General features: G+C 38.4%; 1 protein-coding gene across 1 annotated transcript in view; it reads left to right on the top strand.

Annotated features, from left to right (window-relative positions):
- Positions 1 to 4,447: 4,447 nt before the first annotated feature.
- LOC127424794 (cyclin-dependent kinase 12-like) overlaps positions 4,448 to 23,596 on the top strand; it is a 41,035-nt gene continuing 21,886 nt past the window's right edge. Inside the window, exons 1-2 of the mRNA XM_051670207.1 lie at positions 4,448 to 6,438; positions 17,504 to 18,160. Of these exons, the coding sequence (XP_051526167.1) occupies positions 5,411 to 6,438; positions 17,504 to 18,160 (1,685 nt within the window). The 5' untranslated portion in view covers positions 4,448 to 5,410. The remainder of the gene's footprint in view (positions 6,439 to 17,503; positions 18,161 to 23,596) is intronic.

The following is a 23,596-nucleotide window of genomic DNA, read 5'->3' as shown; positions in this document are numbered from 1 at the left end:
GATGGGGAGCACAGCCATTTTCAGATCTCTCCAGAGATGTTCAATCGGGTTAAAGTCTGGGCTCTGGCTGGGCCACTCAAGGACATTCACAGAGTTGTCCCGGAGCCACTCCTTTGTTATCTTGGCTGTGTGCTTAGGGTCGTTGTCCTGTTGGAAGATGAACTGTCGCCCCAGTCTGAGGTCCAGAGCACTCTGGAGCAGGTTCTCATCAAGGATGTCTCTGTACATTGCTGCATTCATCTTTCCCTCGATCCTGACTAGTCTCCCAGTTCCTGCCACTGAAAAACATCCCCACAGCATGATGCTGCCACCACCATGCTTCACTGTAGGGATGGGATTTGCCAGGTGATGAGCGGTGCCTGGTTTCCTCCAGACATGACACTTGCCATTCAGGCCAAAGAGTTCAATCTTTGTTTCTCATGATCTGAGAGTCCTCCAGGCGGGCTGTCATGTGCCTTTTACTGAGGAGTGGCTTCCATCTGGCCACTCTACCATACAGGCCTGATTGGTGGAGTGCTGCAGAGATAGTTGTTCTTCTGGAAGTTTCTCCTCTCTCCACAGAGAAATGCTGGAGCTCTGTCAGAGTGACCATCGGGTTCTTGGTCACCTCCCTGACTAAGGCCCTTCTCCCCCGATCGCTCAGTTTGGCCGGGCGGCCAGCTCTAGGAAGAGTCCTGGTGGTTCCAAACTTCTTCCATTTACGGATGATGGAGGCCACTGTGCTCATTGGGACCTTCAAAGCTGCAGAAATTTTTCTGTACCTTTCCCCAGATCTGTGCCTCAATACAATCCTGTCTCGGAGATCTACAGACAATTCCTTGGACTTCATGGCTTGGTTTGTGCTCTGACATGCACTGTTAACTGTGGGACCTTATATAGACAGGTGTGTGCCTTTCCAAATCATGTCCAATCAACTAAATTTACCACAGGTGGACTCCAATCAAGTTGTAGAAACATCTCAAGGATGATCAGTGGAAACAGGTTGCACCTGAGCTCAATTTTGAGTGTCATGGCAAAGGCTGTGAATACTTATGTACATGTGATTTTTTTCATTTTTTATTTTTAATAAATTTGCAAAGATTTCAAACAAACTTCTTTCACATTGTCATTATGGGGTATTGTTTGTAGAATTTTGAGGAAAATAATGAATTTAATCCATTTTGGAATAAGGCTGTAACATAACAAAATGTGGAAAAACTGAAGCGCTGTGAATACTTTCCGGATGCACTGTGTGTATGTGTGTGTGTATATATATATATATATACATAATATATATATATATATATATATATATATATATATATATATATATATATATATATATATAAAATTATTATTATTATTATTATTATTATTACTAATGCTATTCAGCACTGCAAGTGTGTAATATTTTATTTAATTTTTATTTAATATTTTAAGCGCCATATTTTTACACTTTTTTTTTCAGACATGGTCTGTGATAATCCCATATTTTTGACATGTGTCATAGTAAAGCCATGGTATTTTTTTTTTTTTAAGTATCTTGGAGTACTGACAGTATCATGAAATATGAATATAATCAATCAGTACCATGGTATTACCCTGGTAACAACACAGTGTCTTTTTTGTTATAGGGCCCGAATCTTTTTCTTGTCTCACCACACTTTTCACTTCTCTCATTTTTGCACCCTCACTTTATCATTTTATCTCTGCTACTTCCATTCTGACCTCGTCACCATGGTTTTGAATAGGTAGCCCACATGTCCAAAAATGGTAATACCATGGTATTTTTCTGAAAGTAATTAGTCTATTAGTTTAAACAAAAACCAAACTGGCTTTGCCTGAATCAGACTGCTCCTCAAGTTAATGGTAGTATTCTATAAAAGACGTATTAAATTTCTATCACTGAAAATGACACGACCACCCCCATTATTATTAATAAAGCTGTCTACACTGCAGGTGTGTCATGTGATGTCGGAAATGCAGTAGTTATCGAGTATTAATCTGTTCATGAACTTACAACACAATACATAGAGTGGACATTTTATCTGACCTGTTGGTTTGCATTTATAGTTCTGCTTTGGTGTGTCTGCGTCATACTGTGAGTACACAGCCAAAATGCTAACTATATGTTTCATAAATAAACAAAAGCAATATTTTTTCTGGATTCAGAAGTATTTACTAAATTATTGTTGCATCAAAAATGAGTTCAAAGTATGTAAACATGTTTAATTACATTTTATTTATTATTCATGTTGCCTGCCTTGCAGACAGAAAATATATGAGGAAATTACCGTATGCTTGCTCTTGAGTCGCTTAAATAATAATACATAAACGTGTTTTGGCATACATGGCCATAATATAAACATGTTTTGGCATGAAAAAGAAATCGAAATCAAACTAATTAATAACTACTCGCCTCAATAACACGGTGTCGTTTTAAAGACTTCACAATGCATACAGGCAATATAACCAACTTTTACCAAGTGCTTTTTAATTTGCTGACAAATTAGAAGTGTTCTAATTTCCATAACTTATGAAATATGACTATTAACTGTGCACAGTACTGTCAAAAATACGGTCAAATCATTGTGCCAATCGGACAATTTGCGAGTAGAAAACAACACATTATTTCACTCACATATTAAATTAATATCAAGTAATGGCCTGGAGAAAAAAGCTTTTAGCGTTTATATGCTGTAAATAGATATATTCTGTCACTTTTTGCTTGTTACTTCATGAAACACAAACAGAATAAAAAACAGATGATGCTCTGTGATGCCACTTCGATGCTCAAATTCAAAACTACATTTTTGCTCCCTCAAAGGGCACTGCTGCGGGAGGGGACGCCACTCGAAAGCTTGTTCCAAATGAAAGTGAGAAAATGAATGGGTCTTTCCACCAGACAAAGGGCATATTCATACAGTAATTCTCAGTAATAAGAAATACAGTAATAACACCTCGGAGTGAGCAGGGCATAGGGAGGATCACTTGCGATTGGAATCCGCCTCCTTTTTTTCTGGACGACCTGACAGGCACATTTAGATTTGTGAATGAAAGGGGCTTGTGCCCCTGCTGCCTCCATTCTGTGCACATTACAGAATTGATGTTATAACTTCAAAGACTCATCATTAAAGGTATTAATGCAAACTGTTGTTGGCATAAACATTTCAACGAGGCCTCTTTGTTTATATGCTGAGATAATGGGAAATTATTTTGATTTGCATTTTGACATGCTTTAGGAATGGAAAGTCTGTTACTTTACATTTGCTTAAATAAAATAACACTAGGGTTGGGAATCGATTCCAAAAAGAATTGATTCTTCAATTTAGAGGCATTAGGAATCGACTCCAAAGTTTGGAATCAACTCATATGTTCGGACTGTGTTTATTTCCTCGACCACTAAACTACTACACATCCCAGAAGCCTTAACAGCACTAATTCAAATTACAGATTATAAAATGACTGCAGCTAAACTATCGTAATTTCTCGACTGATCAATCCATCTCTTTTGTAGTCTGTCAGGTATCAGTAAATCTGCTCCATTTATCTCCTGTTAGTCCAGATGAGTGGTAACAGGCAATTGTAACAATATTTGTGTTATTTTTTTCAGAATACACACGCATCTGCTCAGCCAACCTTCACTCAAATTCATTATATGGGGTTGAAGCATCGAATTTGGATGTGCATATAGGCACATGCTTATTTTCAGTGTTGGGTGTAATGCATTACTAAGTAATTAATTACTGTAATTAAATTACTTTTTCATTGAAAAAAGTAAAGTGATTACTCTAATGTTTTCAGTAATTTAATTAGTTACTTCTGATGTAATTGCGTTAAATACTGTATAGACTCTAGAACAATTCTATATAAAACAATAGTTAATTTAATATCTAAATTTAACGTCTTATGTTAAAATGTATGTTTTCTAATTTAACGCTGCCCCCTTAAATTCTTTGGCCAGTTCATGAATAATTTATTTGATTATATATGATTTATTTGAAAGAATTAAAAGAACAGTTTCATGTCTATCCTTGTATTTTTCATCTGGTCGAGGTTGATAAGGGTTTTAGAAAGTAATTAGTAATAAGTAATGCAATTACTTTTCAGACAGAGTAATTAGTACAGTAATCCTACACTGCAGAATATGTAATTAGTAATTAATTACTTATTAGAGTAACTTACCCAACACTGCTTGCTTTAGACCTACTAATATAATTTTTGTCATTCGTGCTATCATAAATAGTGCAAAGAACGTCTTATATGACGCTGTTTGTTATGAGATTCGAAAAAGAATCGAGAAAATGAGTCTGGAATCGACTCTTGGAAACAAGGATTCGGAGTCGATTCCAAAATGTATTGATTCGAACAGCCCTAAACAGTACTGCCGGTTATACAGTCATGTATTTTTATATTCTCTTTAAAATAGTTTATCAAATAGATTTCAAGATCACATACATGCACATTTTAACCAGAGAACTCAAAAGAAATGTGCAAAGTTCAACTTCAGTGAAGCGCGTGGAAGGCGGGGTACAGTTGCCTCTTTTGATTGGCTGTCGCCTAGTTACCATGAAGACTGACAGCAACATACAGCCACTGATACATCCGAAAGGTTCCGCTTATAACCACCAGAACTTCCTTTTCCGTGGGAGGAGTTCAGGTCGCACATGCGCAGGAGATGCTGCGCATAATTTTGGCTGTAATGGATGATGTGAATTCTCTCTGAATCCAGGGCCGTGGAGGGTTTTATATCCACGAACATCGCCCAATTTATACGTCTGGTTGCTTCCCAGAGCCGCTCAAGTGAACTGGAACTAATTTTAACACATTAATATATGACCATTTCCGACCAATATGAAAATACAGAGAGTTTACATTGAATATTAAAGCTAATATATGTGAACAAGAAGCAAGCGGGTCAAGTTTTACTTTCTGTTATGTGGGACAATATCCATGCACAGCGAGCTTTACTGCTTTAAAGCTCAGAAACCGTGTGCAGCGTCTGTTTAAGCTTTGATGTCGAGGAAGGATAAGCAAACTAAGACAAGGGGAGCCCGTGTTTTTGTCTTTTCGAGAGGAGCTAGCCTAGCAGCAGCTAGCGCAATGCGTTGCTTGAGGCACTCTGGAAGCGACCAGTGATACAACTCTGAAGGACATGAATCAGGTTTATCTTTAAAAATAAATAAATAAAAGTATTTTTGTTGGGTCTACACTTCTGGACATTTTTTGGATCCATTCAAGAAGACAAATCTAGCTAAACTGGACTGACTGGGATGACTTCTGAATAAGCTGCGCGCGCATCTTTGTTTTGGTTGCTTCTCTTGCAGGATTTCGCACTTTTATCCGCTACTGAGTGATTTGCTGTTCATGTGCTGTCTTGACCGCACAGGTCCGCGTCTCCGGAGGACAGCAGTCGCTCTAGCGTGGAGGCATGCCTGGATCAGACCGACTGCATGGGACTAAGAAGAAGGCTGAGTCGCAGATCCATCATCAACAGCAGGCGGCCGATGGGGAAGGCAAAACAGGTCCGCCTTTGCACGCAGGCTCTGGGAAGCATCCCACAAAGTCGTTGAGCTCGACCACTACTTCCAAGCACAAACGAAACAAGTCCAAACATGAGGCCGAATCCGCCGTCGTCACCTCCGCTCGTCCAGCAGTGGGCGCCATCAAGCCGCTGGTGGAGTACGACGACATCAGCTCCGACTCGGACACTTTCCTGGACTCTCCCGCAGAAAACAGAGACGCAGAACGGATAGACTCCTCGGAGGTTAGTAACGAGAATAGGACTCACAAACACAAGCGTTCCAGGAAGAAGTCCAAAGACCCTAATCGGGCCCGGGAGACAGAGGAGAGGGCAGAGAGCGCTAAGAAGACTAGTAAGGACGGGGATAGAGGGAGCAAAGAGAGCAAGAGGAAGGACAATGAGAAGTCTAGCTCAGAAGTGTCTCTTGCTTCCACGTCCAGGCGATCAGGTGAGTCTGGTAGTAAGAGGTCAAGTGACTCCCTCTCATCAGCTGTGGTGCAGCCACCTGTGAATTTAGGAAGCAGTGCCTCCTCTGCTTCCTCCTCTCAGAGCAAAGAAAGCTCCCGTTCATCAAAGTCCCGTAAAGACAAGCAGAGGAGAGAGGAACGGTACGACAGGAGTCATCGGAAAGCTGCCAAGAGCCGCAGGTCAAGCCCTAAAGGGAAAGGCCAATCGCGGAAGGCCTCTGCCCAGTCGGGAGGCGACAGTCCCTCAGCTGCCGATCTGGAAAACAGTTATTCCTCCAGGCGCAGGGCTGCAAGTCCGAGTCCGTACAGGGAGCCATCACGACGGAGTAGGCAGAGATCGGACAGTCCATACGGACGGAGGAGGTCTTCAAGCTGTGAGAAGGATGGAAGTCCGTATGCAAGCAGAAAACACTCACCGGGAAGTCCCTATGGCAACCGCCGGTCTTCAAGTAACAGTCCAGTGTCCAGGTGAGTGACCACACATTGGTCAGTACACGTGCATCGTGTACATACAGTGGCCCCAAAAAGTATCTGGCCGCTTAAAAGTGTATAAATGTCATAACAGTGGACAAACTCATCCCCTAAAAATCACCTTGAGACCAGTCATTTGAAACGTGTAAGAGCTGTAGAGAGAATTCTTAGAAAAGTCTAGTTTAAAGGAATATTCTGGGTTCAGTACAAGTTAAAATCATTTTCTTAAAGCAAAAATCGAAGTTACAGTGAGGAACTTATTTTTGTAGGATTTAAAGGCAGAAATATGAAGCTTATAATTTTATAAAAGCATTATTTGAGCTGTAAAGTTGTTTAAATCATCATTTTTTAATTTATTTTAGGGTTTAAGGGTTTGTTGGTATTGCGTTGTCATGGCAACAAAGTTGTAAAATTGGCTTTAACTTTACACAAAAGTTTATTAAGCGGTTTTGACCCACTAAAATAATGTTAACAAACATTTTTCACGCATTTTGGCTGTACTTCTAAAAAAAAAAAAAGTGAGAATTTTAAAGTTTAAAATACTAAAAAAGTTTAGCCTGATTGGCCCTCATTTACTTCCATTGTAAGTGCCTCACTAGAACCCAGATTTTTGCTTTTTTTTTTTTTTTTTTGAGACGGAGGGGAAATTCAAAATTAATTTTTGTGGTAATCAATATTATGCAACAAATGCTGTCAATCAAGCTTAACTGGAATATTCCTTTCATTTATTAGCAGTTGACACTTGGTTTGATATGTTGTGCAATGACATTCAAATAAGGCTAAAATGTCCAAATACTTTTTGGGGGCCACTGTTGTGCATGGTACTTATGGGTTAAGGTTTGTATTGCTGAATCATACCTAAAAAAGTTTTGGTGGTATCCTGAATTTTTCTTACATTTTTTTAGTAACACTTTGTTACATTGACCAGTTTATTGGTAATTCCAGTTGCTGTTTATCTTTTGACGTGAGATTTTTATCTTAAAGGGATAGTTCACCCAAAAATTAAAAATCTCTCATCATTTACTCACCCTCATGCCATCCCAGATGTGTATGACTTTCCTCTGCAGAACACAATTATTTTTAGAAGAATATTTCAGTTCTGTAGGTCCATACAATGCAAGTGAATGGTGACCAGATCTTTCAAGCTTCAAAAATCACATAAAAGTAATCCATATGACTCCAGTGGTTTAATCCATGTCTTCTGAAGATTTTTGTAAAGTCTTATCAAGATACTAAAATTGCAGTGTTGACAGGGCCTGAAATTCATTTATGAAAATCAAGGGAAATTTCCCCCCATACATGGCTCATATGGGGGTAGGGGCTCATATAGCTTCTAGTTTATTATTTTATTATTTTTTAAATAAAAAAATATATGAAAAAATATACAGCCTACAACCCCAATTCCGAAAAAGTTTTGACAGTATGAAAAATGTAAATAAAATAAAAAATTTGTTTTGTAAATTATAATCACCCTTTGCTAAATTGAAAGCTGTACAATTAAACATATGATGATGAATATGATTCACCATGTGAATTTCATTTTATTAATTTTTTTTATGTACAGTAATTTCAAATCAGATGATTGCAACATGCTCTAAAATGGTTGGGACATTCGAGTGTTTACCACAGTGAAACATCACCATTTCTTCTAATAACACTTATTAAGCATTTGTGGACTGAAGACACAAGTTTAAGATTAGAAAGTGGAATTTTCCCCGTTCATCCATTATGCAGGTCTTCAGCTGCACAGTTGTACGGGGTCTTCGTTGCTGGATTATGTGCTTAATAATGCACCACACATTCTCAATTGGAGATGGTCAGGACTGCAGGCAGGCCAATCTAGCACCCACACTCTCTGCTTATTCGGCCGGTATGTGGTTTGAAGTTGTCCTGCTGAAAATGCCAGGATGTCCCTGGAAAAGACAGTGCTGGATGGCAGTATCTGTTCCTCCAAAATTTGTATCTGTCTGCATTCATGGTGCCCTCACAGATGTGCGAGTTACCCATGCCATGGGCACTGACACACCCCTGGCCCATTCAGACACTGGCTTTTGGACCTGATGCTGATAACAGCTTGAATGGTCCTTTTCCTCTTTGGCCCGGCTAACACGACGGCTTTGTTTTTCAAAAACTTTTTGAAATGTGGACTCATTGGACCAAAAAACACAATTCCACTGCTCTACTTTGCATCTTAGATGAGACCGAGCCCAGAGAATTTGGCAGCACTTCTGGACAGTGTTGATGTATGGCTTCTGCTTTGCATAGTAAAGTCTTAACTTGCATCTGTGGATGCAGCGGCAAGTGGTGTTGACTAACAAAGGTTTACTTAAGTTATCCCAAGCCCATGTTCATGATATCCATTACAGATGAATTATGTTTTTTTTAAGACCATGATGTCTGAGTGATCAGAGAACACACGCATTCAGAAGTGGTTTTCGTCTTGCCCTTTACGCACTGAGATTTGACCAGATTCCTTGAAACTTTTAACTTTATTGTGCACTGTAGAGGGTGAAACGCCCAAAATCCTTCAATTTATCTTTGGGGAACATTGTTCTCAAAGTGCTAGATTATTTGCTGAAGCATCTGTTGCCAAATTGACAAGTCTCGAATGATCCTTGCTCTTGAAGGACTAGGCTGTTTTTGGAGGCTCCTTATATACTATAACATGATTGCTTCACCTGTTTAACATCTTCTGTTTCACGTCGCCATATTTCAACTCATCAAATTGTTATTAGTCTTAAATTGCCCCTCTCTCAACTTTTTTGGAGCATGTTGTAATCATCTGATTTGAAATTACTGAACATTAAAAAAAAAATCACAAAATAAAACGTGTAGTTGTGGTGCTTTCAATATAAGCAAAGGGTGAATATAATTTTCAAATCACTCCTTTTTGTTTTTATTAGCATTTTTCATACTGTCCCAACTTTTTTGAAATTGGGGTTGTATATTTTAGACATGGTGCAATCATATGCTGACTTATTTATGTTGTTGTTCCTAGCAGATACCTTTGAAAAATACTTTCACAGGTAGTTAAAGAGCAGTTCACCCAAAAATAAAAAAAATTGTACTCATTACTCACCTTAAAGCATTTATGACTTTCTTCAGTGGAAAAAGATGTCTCAGTCACCATTCACTGCCACTGCATTTTTTTTTTTTTTTTTTTTTCATGCAAGTTAATGGTGTCTGAAACTAACATTCCCCTGAAATCTCCTTTTGAGTTCTACAAAAGAAAAAAGTCATACAGGTTTGCAACAAAACGAAAGTGAGTTTAGTAATGACATAATTTAAATTTGAGTCAACTATCCCTTTAAGAGTACAAGTCAGTTCTCATCAGTTACATTAAAAATGGCCATTTAATGTTGACAAAATGCATTGAAAATGTAACAGATTAAATCGGCTAGAGCAGGTGTACTCAATTAAAGTTCCAAGAGGTCTGGTGTCTCTACATTTCCTTCCCAGCAAAGGTCCGGAAAATAATATGTACCTTACATGGTGTCAGTATTTATATGCTAGGAAATTATGTATCTTTTTAAAAAAAATTTTTTTTATAGTTTTTATAACTTGCCATGTTGCCAGTAATAGTACTTTGTAAAAAAAAAAAAAAAAATCCTAAAGTCAAAATAGTCTCTTCAAAACTGGGCAGGGATGAGGACATTGTGGGCCTAGAAACAGCTAAATTAGTGGCATCTGAGAGATCTTTATTATTAAAAGAATAAAATATTTGATCATCGAGGGCACTTGGATATGAATATTAAAAGATCAGCAGTTCCTTCTGAAGCTGAATGACAGCAGACCAGTTTTTGTGTATTTTTACATTCAGAATCTAGACCTATGTATGGGACATAGAAGCCCTTTTGGCAGATAAAAAATACTGTATGGGGTTCAGGGGTGTCCCCTGAGAGAAAATGTATAAAAATGGTCATGTTAGACTTTTACATATTTATACTACTAACGACAAACAAACAATTTACATACTACAAGGCTTTCCTTGCCATCATGGCATCTCTGGTTAATTTTCACAAAATTAGAACAAAAATCTGTTTTATTATGAAAGACTCGTAACATGCTGACAAATAAAGCTATAAATAGACGCGAAAAAAACGTTATAGTCTAAAGGGGCCATGATAACATGTCCTGACACAAACTTGTTAGCTAAACCGTCTGAATCACACATCAGACAGATGAAGATGGTTTCACTTTGCTTAATTTTTGTTTAAGCGAAAGATGGCAGTATCTGTAGCAGTGTCTCAAGCTACTGTTGTTAAAATAACCACACCTGCAATTCGTACGTACAGTAAATTAGGCTTTATTCGGCGCTTCATGTCTATAGCGGGGAGAAAAGCAACATGTGCGGAGCGGGAATAAAACACACTTCGTGCGCGTATACATGTATGTTTACATAATCAGTTAGCCATGTGTCAGATAACTAGCACAAAGATTCAGAGCTCGGTCCGGATTTAATTGTCCTCTTGAGTACCCCTGAGCTAACATTGAATAATTCCAAATGCTGCCTGTCATTTTGGCAGAAAACAAAGATGTAAAACATTCAAACCAAGTTCCTCTATTATTTTAATCATCTTAATGAGGTTCTTATCTCATGTCGCACTGTGAGTTCATGTGACAGCTTTTTTCAGCAGTCTGCATGAGGCGGCGGCACTTGTTAATGCAAAAATAATGCAAAGGTATGTCCCTCAAATCTTTGATACACACAGCCGTGATGTGCTCTAAATAAACCCAAAAAGTTGATCACCGCATAAGTTTCTCTGACAAAAAAGAAACTTGGAAACTAAGATTTGCTAAGTCCCCTTTAACGGTTATACAGCACTCTGCGGCTCATTCAGTTGAGCAGTTATTGTTTGTAGTTGAATGTGAACTGAAATCATAAGAGAGAATTACTCTTGCAGGTTGAAAGGGCGACGTTTTTATACATTTTTAATGATCCACATCCATCAATAGCCACATGAGTAACACCAAAAGTGAAAGCATATTTAATTGCAAGTATTGTGTTTGTTCACAAGGCGTAATTGTTTAAAAGAGATGTGAAAAATGACATTTTAGTAAGTGGGTTGTCTGAACGTTATGTTAAGGAAGCTTTGTTTAACTAAGCTTGTATATAATAGACATCGATCAGGTGTATTTTATGGATGCTAAGCACAGCCATTCAATAATTAACATAGGCTGTCTCGTTTGGAAGGCTGCGTGCTAGGTTGGATGCGTCCTTTGAAGGCTGCAGTATACCGAGCGTCATCCTTTAAATAAGTCTCATTTAAATGAGACGACCTTCGTAGGACAAATGGAAACGGAACGTAACATGGTTGCTATGACAGCATGCCACTCTTTAACAAGCGCGAGCGCTTTGAGTGAGAAGGGAACGAAGTCCCTTTGGAAAGGTAAATTATTTTTATAGGTAAATTTTAGGAGAGTTATAAAGATGTAGACAGAAAAGAAAATAGATTTTACAGGTGTACTTTTAGTCTAATACTTTAATTATGTAGTTATATAATTATATATATTATATACTCTGCACCCATCTACTGAGGTACTTCAACTTGGGAATTAATGTTACTTGCGTTTGAACATATTTACGGGCAAATTGGCGTTGTTATTTTTTTTTTAGACATTTCCGTTGAAGCAAAGAATTGAGGGTTGTGAGTGCCCACGAAGGATTTGCCTCATGCATCCTCTGAATTCCCGTGAAAGGTCGCATTCGAAGGCTGCATTCAAAGTGTGGTACTCGCTTTAATGAAACGAGACAGCCTTGATGACGTATGCGGCCGACAAATGCGACCTTCAGAGGACGCAGCCTTCCAAACGAGAGACAGCCATAGATATTCAACAAACAGGCTACATAAATATGACCTTTTATTTCACATATACTGGCGGCCAAAAGTTTTGAATAATGTACAGATTTTGCTGTTTTGGAAGGAAATTGGTACTTTATTTCACCAAAGTGGCATTCAAATGATCACAAAGTGTAGTCAGGACATTACTGATGTAAAAAACAGCACCATCACTATTTGAAAAAAGTCATTTTGATCAAATCTAGACAGCAGCCATCACTCCAACACCTTATCCTTGAGTAATCATGCTAAATTGCTAATTTGGTGCTAGAAAATCACTTTTCATTATATCAAACACAGTTGAAAGCTATTTGGTTCATTAAATGAAGCTTAACATTGTCTTTGTGTTTGTTTTTGAGTTGCCACAGTATTCAATAGACTGGCATGTCTTAAGGTCAATATTAGGTCAAAAATGGCAAAAAAGAAACAGCTTTCTGTAAACTCGGCAGTCAATCATTGTTTTGAGGAATGAAGGCTATACAATGCTTGAAATGGCCAAAAAACTGAAGATTTCATACAAAGGTGTACACTACAGTCTTCAAAGATAAAGGACAACTGACTCTAACAAGGACAGAAAGAGATGTGGAAGGCCAGATGTACAACTAAAAAAGAGGATAAGTACATCAGAGTCTCTAGTTTGAGAAATAGACGCCTCACATGTCCTCAGCTGACAGCTTCATTGAATTCTACCCGCTCAACATCAGTTTCATGTACAACAGTAAAGAGAAGACTCAGGGGTGCAGGCCTTATGGGAAGAATTGCAAAGAAAAAGCCACTTTTGAAACAGAAAAACAAAAAGAAAAGGTTAGAGTGGGCAAAGAAACACAGACATTGGACGACAGATAATTGGAAAAGAGTGTTATGGATCTTAACCCCATTGAGCTTTGTGGGATCAGCTAGATGCGTTCGACGCATATGCACTACTAATGCTTCGTGTTCTTTTAGTACAGTCAAAGCAAGGCGTGTGTGCAACAACTTGCAATGATGAGGACAGTCCGTGTCTTTGCGTGTTGTGTTCTGTGCTGAACATTTGCATCACTCAACCTTTGCGCGAGATGTTCCGGCATTGGAAAACCAGTTTACTTTGGCCTTTAGCATGCTGGCAGTTAATGTTTGACTATATTGCACTAGTGATGAGGCCAATGCAATCACAGATATATTAAAAAATGTTTGTTGGCCGTTACCGATCAGATCAACTATTTATTTTAAGTGCCCCTTGACACACTTTTATAATTTATTTGGTGCAATTAAAATTAATTCTGTGAATATAGACACTGTAAAATTGCATTCAATGTATACACTTTACAATAAGGTTCCATTTTTTAAACATTAGTTAATGCATAAGATATCATGAATTAACAATGAACAATATATTTTCTACAGCATTTATTATTCTTTGTTCATGTTGGGGAATAAATACAATTGTTCATTGTTGGTTCATGGTATTATGGTGCATTAACTAATGTTAACATATACAAATTTTGATTTAAAAATGTATCACAAAATGTTAACTAATGTTATCAAATGGAACCTTATTGTAAAGTGTTACCCATTCAATTTATATTGTGAAATGCTAATATTAAGTCCTGGCAACCAGGAAACACCATGAGAGCATAACACACAGCAGAGATAGGCCAAACCACTACAAGCTCCAAAACAAACTGCTCCAGTGAGAAATTATCTATGATTTGTTTACCGTCTTTGGTATTTTGTTGTAATGCAAATCACTTAATTATTAAGCAACTCGATAACAGCACAGCGTCTTCATGGAAGTTTAAACTGTTATTGCTGTTATTAGTGGTACTGGGACAAACATCACTGATTCAAATCAGGGTTCTCACAAAATAGCACTGGTATGAGTGACTGATGAGGGATTGAAAGCACGCATGAGGGTGCGTGACTGATGAGAGATTGAAAGCACGCATGAGGTTGCGCATAATCGCTAATTACTGTCTATCGCTCCACACATCTGACTGATTGGCTGTCTCGACTCACGTTATATCAAATATATGTACTCTCATCTTTAATTGTTGTTTAATTCGTTTTTACATCCATTTGCAGTATCTTTACACTTTTCACGTCTAACTGTACAGTTTGCCAGAAATACTACTGTAATGTCTCTTAAAAATAGGCACCTTACCATTCATACACATGTAGTAATATATTTTTAAAACAAACTGCCATTTTTATCTGAATGACTGCATGTCTGAAAGTGTAAAATGAATGCTTAGAATTACCATTACATCAGTGGTTCTCAACCCTGTTCCTGGAGGCCCCCCAACACAGGGGCAGATTATGACTAGCAAGGCCCCAGGATGTGGTAAAGAAACCGCAAACACGTTTGCTGAACAGCTACTGTTCTTAAAGAGACAGTACCATTTTAACGTTTGTTATAATGTAAAAATGGCAATACTAATTATGCAAACAAAATGCGTATATTTAAAGGGGCCATAATAAATTCTGAAATATTTTAACTTCATCAAACATTGGAAAACCAGTTTACTTTGGCCTTTAGCATGCTGGCAGTTAATGTTTGACTATATTGCACTATTGATGAGGCCAATGCAATCACAGATATATTAAAAAATGTTTGTTGGCCGATACCGATCTGATCAACTATTTTTTTTAAGTGCCCCTTGACACACTTTTATAATTTATACAAAGAATAATGCTTAACCATATAAAGCCTAACATATTAAATAATAGTCAGAAAATTATATATTTTTAAACCTGTTTATCCTAAACCTAATTTTCTACAAAATAATGAAATTTTAAACGCATGTTGCTTGAATTCGATAAATACTCATTTTGAAATATCAGTAGCAAAATAAACATTGTTAATTTTACTTCAAAATCAGCAAAGATTTCACATAAAAAAGATGAATGCGTCAAATCATAATGGTAGCTATTTTGGAGATGGAGATGGAGAGGGCGGCCTTTGAGGTCCAGGGGGCCTCATACAACTTAACAAGGTCTTCTACTTCCAATACAGCATGAAAACTTTCACCAGGAGACAGTAGACATCTCATACACATCGTGATGATGATGTAGAGGCTTTAGAAAGTCAAATATTAAATATGAAACATGCAGCGTTATAAGGTTAGAGTTGCTCAAAAATGTTTATTAGAAACAGGAAGGCAAAATGGTCCTAAAAGAGGGCTGGAGGACTTCATAGTCACAGTGCCTTGTTGAGGGGGCCTTGTATAAGCTCTGGGGCCCACATATTTAAGCATACATAATAATTTGTTTTCAAAGTCGATGAACGTTGCCCCACGTGCCCCTGGTAGTCTTGACTCAGTCTGTAATTCACCTGTTCCCCAACACTACACATTTTGGATATCTCCCTAATGAAACACCTGATTCAACTCATCCTGTTAGTGGAGACTCCAAGACCTAAATTGGTTGTGTCAGGAAAGGGAGGTACACAAAATGTGCAGTGTTGGGGGGCCTCCAGGAACAGGGTTGAGAACCACTGCATTAAATGACCCTGCAGTGGCTGCAGTGTCATGCTTACTGCAATTAAAAAAAGATCAGCCCTGAATCTAGGCACGATCAGCCGATTGTAGATCACAGATTTAAGATGAATATCATCTGATTGCAATCAGTGGCCGATTGATTGGTGCATTACACGCTACAACTTTTTCCAGTACGTTCTCTAAATTCACCCATTTCCAGCACTGCCACTAAAGTAACTAATAAAAGTAGGGATGCACAATTCATCAGCAGCCGATATATTATTGGCCGATAACCGGGAATATCAAAATATTATCACGTCGGTAATGGAATTACGGCAGATTTTTCACTAATAATTTGTTACGGTTTATTTGCTTGCGGCAGAGAATCTCTGACAGTCTGTGTCTTCTTTCCTTCATGAAGGGACTCGGGCAGTCTCAAGCCACAGTGTGCGTGTGCACACACCGCATGTCTGTGTGAGTGAAAGACAAGCTCGTTGCTTTGTGGGGATTATTTCAACATATCTGCACCTTGTTACGTTGTTTTGGGGCTGCTTCTAGTCATCTGCTCTAACGACATACCATTTCCCATATTCTGTTTGTGTCATGAGGCAATAAACAAAATGCGACAAACATGTGTCTGTTAATTGGGGTCAATCATTTTCGCTTATTACTTCATGAAACAGACTGTGGGGGAAAAGCACATTGTAACTTAACGGACAGCATTGCGATCAAAACAAACCCAAACACAACCTAAAACGGTACATTTCTTGAAATAGTTCTCAGAGTGACTCTGGCTAAAAACACTAGTTTGTGAGTTAAGTGTATGTGCTTGTTGTATTTTATGAGCTGAGACTTTTCTAACGTTATGACTCATGACTGTTCGATCTGTATGATGTTACCTACTCTCATTATGATTGTTGTGTTCACATTTAATAAGTTATACAGAGGAAGTGTCACAGATGAGCGTTTTAACAAGCGTCTCTGAATGAACTTAAAGCGCGCACATACACACAAACTACCACTATACTCGCAGTCTGGCTGCTATCATAAATATAACACTGTATACAGAGATTAGGGTTTGTATTGTGTGTTTTGTTTAAGGTTCGTTACATGTAGTTTATAGCCTCATTTTGATTTAATGCATTATTACAGCTGTTAAAGTTCATTACTCTCTTTCTGTTAGCGCTTCATTACTATTACCGTCAACACTTATATAAATGGGCACCATATAATTTATGCAAGTGTATTGTCATATATTTCTCATTCAAATCAGCATACGTCTGTAATATAGGCACATTTCTGGTTCATGTTACATTCGCCAAACCTTAAATAGCAGCAAGTCCAGATTCCAAGCTTTTAAATTACAATTGTTTTCAAATGAGAAGATTTTAATGAGTTGACAAGCAGTTCCAGGTTTAAAACTTAACAAAAATACATTGGTTATCGTATCGGCCACAATGAGCTGTGAATTATCGGTTATCGCATTGGCCCAGAAATTCCATATTGGTGCATCCCTAAATAAAAGAAATGTTGATACTGACTAGTCAACATCACTAATTGGCTATTCAGTTGTTGGGTGACTTGTTGACCTTGCTGACCCACCCATATTGTTGATATTGCGTTACTTTCCTTTTGTTTATATTGTTGGTATAAAATGCATTTAAGGTGACTACAAAATCTTTACATGAGTTAGTGCCCTAATTAAGTTAATTTGAACAATTGAGCATGTTTGATTTTGAAACATTTCTATCGCTTCTCTCCCACCAGGCGTTCCCGAAGCCATTCTCCACACTACTCCTCCTCTCGCCGCTCCTCATCTCATTCTCGCACTAAGAAACATTCATTATATTCCGGAGGTACCAGCAGAGGCTCCTCCAGCAGTCGACCAGAAGGCCGCTCCCCTTCCTCTTCACGTCTACCAATCACATCCAGCCTTGGGGCTGAGCTGACGAGGAGGAAGAAGGAGCGTCAGGCGGCTGCCGCTAAAAACTCTCCTTTGCTCCGCCTGAACACGTCCAACATGGCAAATGTGCCGGCGGAAAACACAGAGGTGACACTAGAGACGGCTCCGCCCCCTGACCCTCAAAGGCCGCCCTCTCCATCTCCGAACACTGTTACAGTAGAGGAGCCGACTGTGGCTCCTCCTCCACCTCTCCCATTATCTGGTCCACCACCGCTACCTCTCTCATCTCCTCCGCCTCTTCCAGCAAACTCTCCGCCCCCTCTTCCTCTCTCGTCCCCTCCACCTCTCCCTTTAAACAGTCCTCAGCCGGCACCTCCACCCGCAGCGCCTGCTATGTCCGTTTCCTCTCGGCCTAAAAGCCCCACTCAGAAATCTACACGAAGTCCTGCACACCCTATGAAGACTTCCACACTTCCACCTCTTCCCCTTCCGCCAGTTCTTCTGGGAGACTGCAGGAACAGGTGAGTCTTGAGTTGACTAGATACAGTATCTCACAGAAGTGAGTACACCCCTCACATTTTAGTAAATATTTTGTTATATCTTTTCATGTGACAACACTGAAGAAATGACACTTTGCTACAATGTAAAGTAGTGAGTGTACAGCTTGTATAACAGTGTAAATTTGCTGTCCCCTCAAAATAACTCAACACACAGCCATTAATGTCTAAACCGCTGGCAACAAAAGTGAGTACACCCCTAAGTGAAAATGTCCAAATTGGGCCCAAAGTGTCAATATTTTGTGTGGCCACCATTATTTTCCAGCACTGCCTTATACTGTCCTGCGGCCATGTCTCCGAAGGGAGGGGATCATGCTCTGCTTCAGTATGTCACAGTACATGTTGGCATTCATGGTTCCCTTAATGAACTGTAGCTCCCCAGTGTCGGCAGCACTCATGCAGCCCCAGACCATGACACTCCCACCACCATGCTTGACTGTAGGCAAGACACACTTGTCTTTGTGCTCCTCACCTGGTTGCCGCCACACATGCTTGACACCATCTGAACCAAATAAGTTTATCTTGGTCTCATCAGACCATAGGACATGGTTCCAGTAATCCATGTCCTTAGTCTGCTTGTCTTCAGCAAACTGTTTGCGGACTTTCTTGTGCATCATCTTTAGAAGAGGCTTCCTTCTGGGATGACAGCCATGCAGACCAATTTGATGCAGTGTGCAGCGTATGGTCTGAGCACTGACAGGCTGACCCCCCCACCCCTTCAACCTCTGCAGCAATGCTGGCAGCACTCATACGTCAATTTCCCAAAGACAACCTCTGGATATGACGCTGAGCACATGCACTCAACTTCTTTGGTCAACCATGGCGAGGCCTGTTCTGAGTGGAACCTGTCCTGTTAAACCGCTGTATGGTCATGGCCACCGTGCTGCAGCTCAGTTTCAGGGTCTTGGCAATCTTCTTATAGCCTAGGCCATCTTTATGTAGAGCAACAATTCTTTTTTTCAGATCCTCAGAGAGTTCTTTGCCATGAGGTGCCATGTTGAACTTCCAGTGACCAGTATGAGAGAGTGAGCGCGATAACACCAAGTTTAACACACCTGCTCCCCATTCACACCTGAGACCATGTAACACTAATGAATCGCATGACACCGGGGAGGGAAAATGGCTAATTGTGCCTAATTTGGACATTTTCACTTAGGGGTGTACTCACTTTTGTTGCCAGCGGTTTTGACATTAATGGCTGTGTGTTGAGTTATTTTGAGGGGACAGCAAATTTACACTGTTATACAAGCTGTACACTCACTACTTTACATTGTAGCAAAGTGTCATTTCTTCAGTGTTGTCACATGAAAAGATATAATAAAATATTTACTAAAATATGAGGGGTGTACTCGCTTCTGTGAGATACTGTATGTATGGTAAAAATGTTTTCTTGGAAATTTTGTGGCTCTGCAAAGGAGCAGTAAAACATTGGGCATCATTAGGCCTGTCACGATTATGAAATTTGTCTGACGATTAATTGTCAAACAAATAATTGAGATTATGACGATTAATTGTCTGTTTTGGGGCTATGATGATTAACTGTCTCTTAAGGCTTTCACGATTAATTGTCATATAAATTGTCATATTTCTTCAGGTGCAAGTGTGTTTCATACAACTTAAGTCTTTTTAAAAATATTTACTTTCAAATATATAATTTAAATAATAAAATAGGGATATGATTTCATTTTAAGGCTTTAAAACTATAAATGACATAATATTTTGATTTAAAAACTATTTCTAAATACTTAAAATATGTATTTTTGTTTAACTAATTTTAAATTTTACATTTACACTGTTGTTTTTGGAACTCGTTTAAAATATAGATTAAACATTTTTATATACAGTATATAAATATATATATTATATAATATTTTATATTATATTAAGCAATAGTAAAATATTTCTGTTCTAATTATTTCTCATGAAGCAAAACATTTGACAGATCGTTTCATTTGATCTTCAGTAATAGAGTAAGCGTGCATCTCCTCCCCTCTGTCACTGTGTCATTAACACTGCGTGGCCAGAAACATTAGCCATTACACAATTATTTAATGTGAAGCCGGAGTGCTTTGCATTCACTATCAAAGTTTATATTTGTTCTTTATTTGTTCATTGGAGTTTGGCGCGCACCTCTGCTGACAGCGACACATCAGATCACTTGAGTGCTTCACGTGGTCTTCCTGACTGGAGCTGCTCTGGTTGACGTCTGCGGTGTGGCTCAGTGAAGCTTGGAGTTCAACTGAATGACACACAAATGCGCTGTTCATGGCGTTTATGTATTTGCTTAAAATTCCCTTATTTATGCTTTTAAAATGTGAAATGGAATTTGAAGTGCACAATAATCGCAGTTATCTCAAATAAGTGTTTAAATACAATTCACTATACACATACAGGGCATTTGGTTTCTGTATTAAAATCAGTTTCTAAATTAATGCACAAATAAATAATGAGCTGTGTATTTGCACCCAGCATTGAAAAAAAAAATATTTCAAACAAGCCCTCATCCACCTGTTCATAATTTTTGACGCTCTTCTGTATAAACACATGTTTTAAACTAACATTTCAGAGGTGTCGGTCACATGCATCTTTGTGCTTTCACACCATGCAAATGCACTTAAGCCCATTTTTCAGGATGGGAAAAAAGCACCTGTTTTAGGTTAAGGCCACACTTATGAATAATTATGAGCAGGTACAAATCGTACATCTCTAGGGACATACTTCCATCATATCTAGAGAGATTCTCTCATTATTGATTTCAAAGCTGGATAATAAAAATTCCAATCCTTATTCCTAATTCCCTAAATGATCAAGTTAAAAAAAAAATACAAGCTGTTGTCATTGATTTCTGTCTTGAGTAACAGTAATTTTTATGGTGCTTTAAGTATCTTCTTTACTCTGACAAATAGCAAGCTTCCCTTGATTTTGTTTCCTAATGTTCGATGAAAGGTGTTGTTTATTAGTATTTAATATATTTAAAATGAATGATTGGATTGATCAAAATTGCATATTTTTATGGGTAATCCAAATATTATCAGCTAAAAAAAAAAAGTTTCCCCTTTTCTTCCAATTTTCAGAATGCCCAATTCCCACTACTTATTAGGTCCTCGTGGTGGCACGGTTACTCACCTCAATCTGGGTGGTGGAGGACAAGTCTCAGTTGCCTCCGCTTCTGAGATAGTCAATCCGTGCATTTTATCACGTGGTTTGCTGTGCATGACACCGCAGAGACTCACAGCATGTGGAGGCTCATGCTATTCTCCGCGATACACGCACAACTTACCACGTGCCCCATTGAGACTGAGAACCACTTAATCGCAACCACGAGAAGGTTACCCCATGTGACGCTACCCTCCCTAGCAACCGGGCCAATTTGGTTGCTTAGGAGACCTGTCTGGATTCACTCCACACACCCTGGATTCAAACCCGCGAATCCAGTAGTGGTAGTCAGCATCGATACTCGCTGAGCTACCCAGGCCCCAATTATCAGATTTGATTACCTAAAAAATGATGTAACGGATTAACATTTAAATTGTTTAATTTGTAATCGGCACCCGAGTACATTACAGGACTAATCTACCCGGCGCTGTTCATGGTGCATTCAATTCAGATTCCCCCAAAATTGTAAAAACTGTTGTTCAGTTTATTTCTGAATTCCGATCAGCCTGATATGGCAACTTTGGGTCCACCAATTCTGTGGTTTTGAGGAGGGGCTGTCTGTTTGTCTGATCGATGGCAAATATGTTGGTGCTTTCAAATAAAGTCATCCTTATTTAAGGGAATGATGGATGTGAAGTCCACATCCCATCATGTTGCCCTGATCTCTGGACTGTGGGAACACTAAGTGATTTCACCATTATATGGTGCATTATGCAGCAGATGCTCCAAATGCACTGGCAGTTTTTCTCCATTTGTGCACTCTGGCTCTTGGTCACATGATCATGTATCTCAATTTCATAGCAGGTGTACTAATGGCCAATTTATACTTGTGTCGAACCTATGGCGTATGCTGTGTGTTATTACGGGGTTATGGCGTAGCCTAACGTGCACCTCTCCAAAATGGTAACAATGTGTTGCATCACTGCAGACCACAGCAGCTGTGATTGGTCCGCTTTTTAACCAGAGACTGTCCCCCCATGATAATAAAGAAAAGATTTGAGGTAGCGTCACATTTTCTCCAAGATTATTTAAAGATATACATTATATCGACTCGTTTTAATCGGGAGCATCTGATATTTTTATATTCTGTTTGTTTAATGAATTTACAAGTGGAAATGTGACAAATATATCTGTTTACAACTTCAAAATCTGTGCTTTTTTTTCTCTGGGATTTTACGCTGTGTATATTCGGTATGTGAGTGGTATTGTTAGAATATTTGCATTCTACTTGAGACCTTTCCGATCTGTTTGTTGTTTTGACCATATGTTTGTCAGTTTTGTGTACAGTAAATACGTTTTTATAGTATAATAATAAATTATAATAAATGATGATAAATAATGATAAATAATGAAAACAGAAATTCTAATTTGTCAGCAAATTAAAAAGCACTTGTTACTGTAGGTTATATGGCCAATTTGCATTGTAAAGTCCAGCTTCTAAACTTTAAAACGACATGCGAGCAAGCATAGGTTTATACGCATGATTTTCTTTCTGCATGGCAGGCAACATATACTTAGATAAAAACATCGTTTTATCTATTCTGTAGAATCCACGTATTACATAGCTTTTGTTTATTTCTGAAATTTATAATTATTTCAGATGCATGTTTAGCCTCTAGAGAGTGCAAGCTGAGAACAGGCTGGTGTATCTCTGCCAAAAAATATTGCATGGTCGCATGTGGAGTTGGAATTGGCACGAGTACTCAGAAGTGAGAGCAATTATCAATCATGAAAACGGTGATCAATAATAATCAGGCGTGACTGACTTTTCACTAAATATGAAATTCAGTGACTACTACCTGACAACTATACACAAATGTGTCAAAGAGGGGCCTTTATTTTTAATTTTCAACAATTGTCAACAGAGACGTCTCATAGCAACCAATCTGATAATCGATGCTGCAATGCTAGCATTTGTTCAAAAGGTTTACGGTAATCAAAAGAGATAATTAACCGTGTTTTGAACACCTGTCCTCTACAAATGTTAGCTGAACAAGTTTTATTATAATTTAATGTAGGAACTTTGACTCATTAATGGATATTATTTAATAAAAGCAGGGCTATCAATCAATATTTTTTTTTTAATCAAATTAATTACATGGCATGCTGATTAATTAATTGAATTAATCACATACATCATTATTTGCTAAAAGGTCCCCAAATAAAGATAATTCAAAAATTTATAAATATAATATGTAGGGTCTATAATAAATATAAAATGCAATTCAGTATGCAATAAATTGC

This window comes from Myxocyprinus asiaticus, chromosome 34, assembly GCF_019703515.2.
Source record: "Myxocyprinus asiaticus isolate MX2 ecotype Aquarium Trade chromosome 34, UBuf_Myxa_2, whole genome shotgun sequence".
Taxonomy (NCBI): Eukaryota; Metazoa; Chordata; class Actinopteri; order Cypriniformes; family Catostomidae; genus Myxocyprinus; species Myxocyprinus asiaticus.
This window is presented reverse-complemented; position numbering and strand designations above follow the sequence as displayed.